Source organism: Eriocheir sinensis, chromosome 1, assembly GCF_024679095.1.
Source record: "Eriocheir sinensis breed Jianghai 21 chromosome 1, ASM2467909v1, whole genome shotgun sequence".
Lineage (NCBI taxonomy): Eukaryota > Metazoa > Arthropoda > Malacostraca > Decapoda > Varunidae > Eriocheir > Eriocheir sinensis.
This window is the reverse complement of record NC_066509.1, coordinates 17,317,015-17,319,514: the sequence shown is the minus strand read 5'-3', so window position 1 is coordinate 17,319,514 and position 2,500 is coordinate 17,317,015. Positions and strand designations below refer to the sequence as shown.

Genomic DNA, 2,500 nt, shown 5'->3' with positions numbered 1-2,500 from the left:
AAATTATTTCCCAACGCACCTTCTCCCTACCTTCTTTCCTTTTTTGTCTTTCTCCCACTCATTAACTCGGGATGGAAAAGGAGGCATATATGCATTAAGAAACTATAATGGGAAAATGTTGAAAACAAATGCTAAATGAGACGGCAGATTAAATAATTTTGAAATATTACTGAATGTTGTTTTTCTTCGGAATGAGACTACTGAGAAAGGGACATTAGAGACAATAAAGGTTACTTATTTAAAGATGCTAGAGAAGGAGGTTTGTAATCATTACCCAATGAGAACAAATAATACCAAATGATGACGAGTCACAAATGAAGATCTGAAGACTACCAAGAAACACAAATGAATATGAAAGAGGACAAGAGGGAAAAGGTTGATAACAAGGCCTCAGAGGAGATGGATACATACTAACGAAATCTTGGTACTATATGCCACCACTACCGCCACCACTACTTACTTGAGTGTGTTGGGGTGTCGTAGGGGTGAGCTGATGAGGCTAAGAAGGACGAGGACCTGATGGTGAGACACCGTTGCAGCCGCCACCATATATACCTGCCACGCCGCCCACCTGCGCGCTCCCCACACCACGCCACGCCTCCTTCTTTCAGCTCATCCCATCTCAACCTGCCCTCAAACGCCCCTTACCACTCTCATCTGGGCCCCCCCATCCCTCACTCTTACCACAACTCTTTTCCCATCTCCTCTGCCCCGGTATTCTGCCTAGCCCACTAACCGGTGGTGAAGCGTAAATTTTTTTAACATGGATTTTGCACACTAACGGATTATCATCGCTTCCTTTCCTTCTCTTCCGCCTCCTGCTTGTCTTAACTACACCATCCTGAGTCTTTAGAGCAGTGGTTCCCAACCTTTTTTTCAGGCGACCCCAACCATGCACCTCTAGATATGACCGCGACCCCACTAGTTTAGTTGTATATGTGTTTTTATAATTTAATAACATATTGATATTTTGAGGTCTAGGCGACCCCAGGAAAAACGCTTGGCGACCCCACTTGGGGTCGCGACCTCAGGGTTGGGAAAGGGGGCTTTAGAGTAATAAAAAAGTTTAAGTTCAAATGTTTCTTCAGCTTCATTTTTTTATGTTATTCATATTTGTATTTGTTTATGCTTGCTTATCACCTTATCTATTTTCTTGTTTGTTCAAATTGATTTATCAACTAATTATATTATTAATAAATTAATTCACTCATGCAGTCACCTTTTTAATCTAATTATGTTTGTGAATATAATTCTTTTCTGTATATATCTCATCCACTCGAATTTTTTTTACTTGAGTTGGCCGGCTCCAGCCATTAGAAGCGCAGTCGATTCTTTTTATATATTTTAAGAGGCTGCCGTGATATATAACTTTTGTTTGACCAATGGTGTACCTCTTGACCAAAGTCACTGTACATAAGGTTGATTGAAGGTCTGGACAGCATGTGGGTAATATTTCGCTCGTCGGCGATAATTGAAAATTGTCAATTGGAGCGATGTAATTTACACTGAGGTATTCAGGTTCACAACGTCCACGGGCTGCCTCCCAATCGTCTTATTAATTTAATTTCACTATGTGAGCTTTACTAATGCTACATTGTTTTTGTTAGATATTTACTACGTTTTCTATACGACTTTCCTCGTTTTATTTAATCCCATTTATGTATCTCTGAGCTTCTTGTGTTTCCTTACTTATTTTATTTGCTCTCCTCCGTGATCTAGTGGTCAGCGAGCCTGGCTACCACTCCGCGGGCCTGGGTTCTAATCCCGGCCAGGGCAATCGGCGTGCAGCTCACCCATCTGTTCATCCTCCCTTTCGGGCTGGTCGATAAATGGGAAACCTGGGGAAGGTAAACTGTGGTAACCTGGATGTCACACTGGCCCTGTGTCCCGGGGTAAAGGGCTCCCTCCCACCATAGGCTTAAGGGCTAATGCGACGAAGATGAGAACCGAGGCCACGCGCAGCTATTGCGTATGCCTCTAACTTTACCTTTACCTTATGATGCCTAATGTATGTAACCTTCGCATTATAGTCTATCGTATTTCTTTTGATGTATTACCATTCATTTTTTCTAATATTCTCCCAGAGGCTGCTTCTCTTTTGTTATATCCCGTTCCCTCTGATGTATACATTTGTTCCTCACTCACAAAATTTAATTATAATTTTACCTAGTGATTTCTTCCATTCCATGCCCTGCTACTTCCTTCCTTTTCTCTTTTATTATCACTTCTGCCTTCCCTCTTTCTCCATCGTCCCGTCTTCACCTTTTTCACATCTTATTCACCTTTCTTCCGATCTCTTAATATCGTTCTTTCTTTTATTCGTGCTTTCGTCTTATCTGAGCCTCCCCAGCTATTCACCAGCTAAGATATCCACTTTTTTTTTTTTTTTGGTCCATACCTCTCTTGCCATTCTGGTTCTGTTTTGCTCTTGAAATCCTGCCTCTCACTTTCTTCCTTACCTCTGTCTTGCACATGTTCATCCTTCTTTTTCAGTTATTTG

The 2,500-nt window shown here is 41.6% G+C and overlaps 1 protein-coding gene across 4 annotated transcripts in view; it reads right to left on the bottom strand.

The window, feature by feature from the left end:
• The window catches only part of LOC126995690 (pigment-dispersing hormone 1 peptides-like), a 103,459-nt gene extending 102,832 nt beyond the window's left edge, over window positions 1-627 (bottom strand). The window contains exon 1 of one of the 4 annotated variants that reach the window (XM_050855481.1): window positions 461-627. In XM_050855481.1, coding sequence (XP_050711438.1) covers window positions 461-549 — 89 coding nt within the window. In that variant the 5' untranslated portion in view covers window positions 550-627. The remainder of the gene's footprint in view (window positions 1-460) is intronic. The other 3 variants (XM_050855515.1, XM_050855559.1, XM_050855533.1) reach the window with 3 other exon arrangements.
• Window positions 628-2,500: the final 1,873 nt, after the last annotated feature.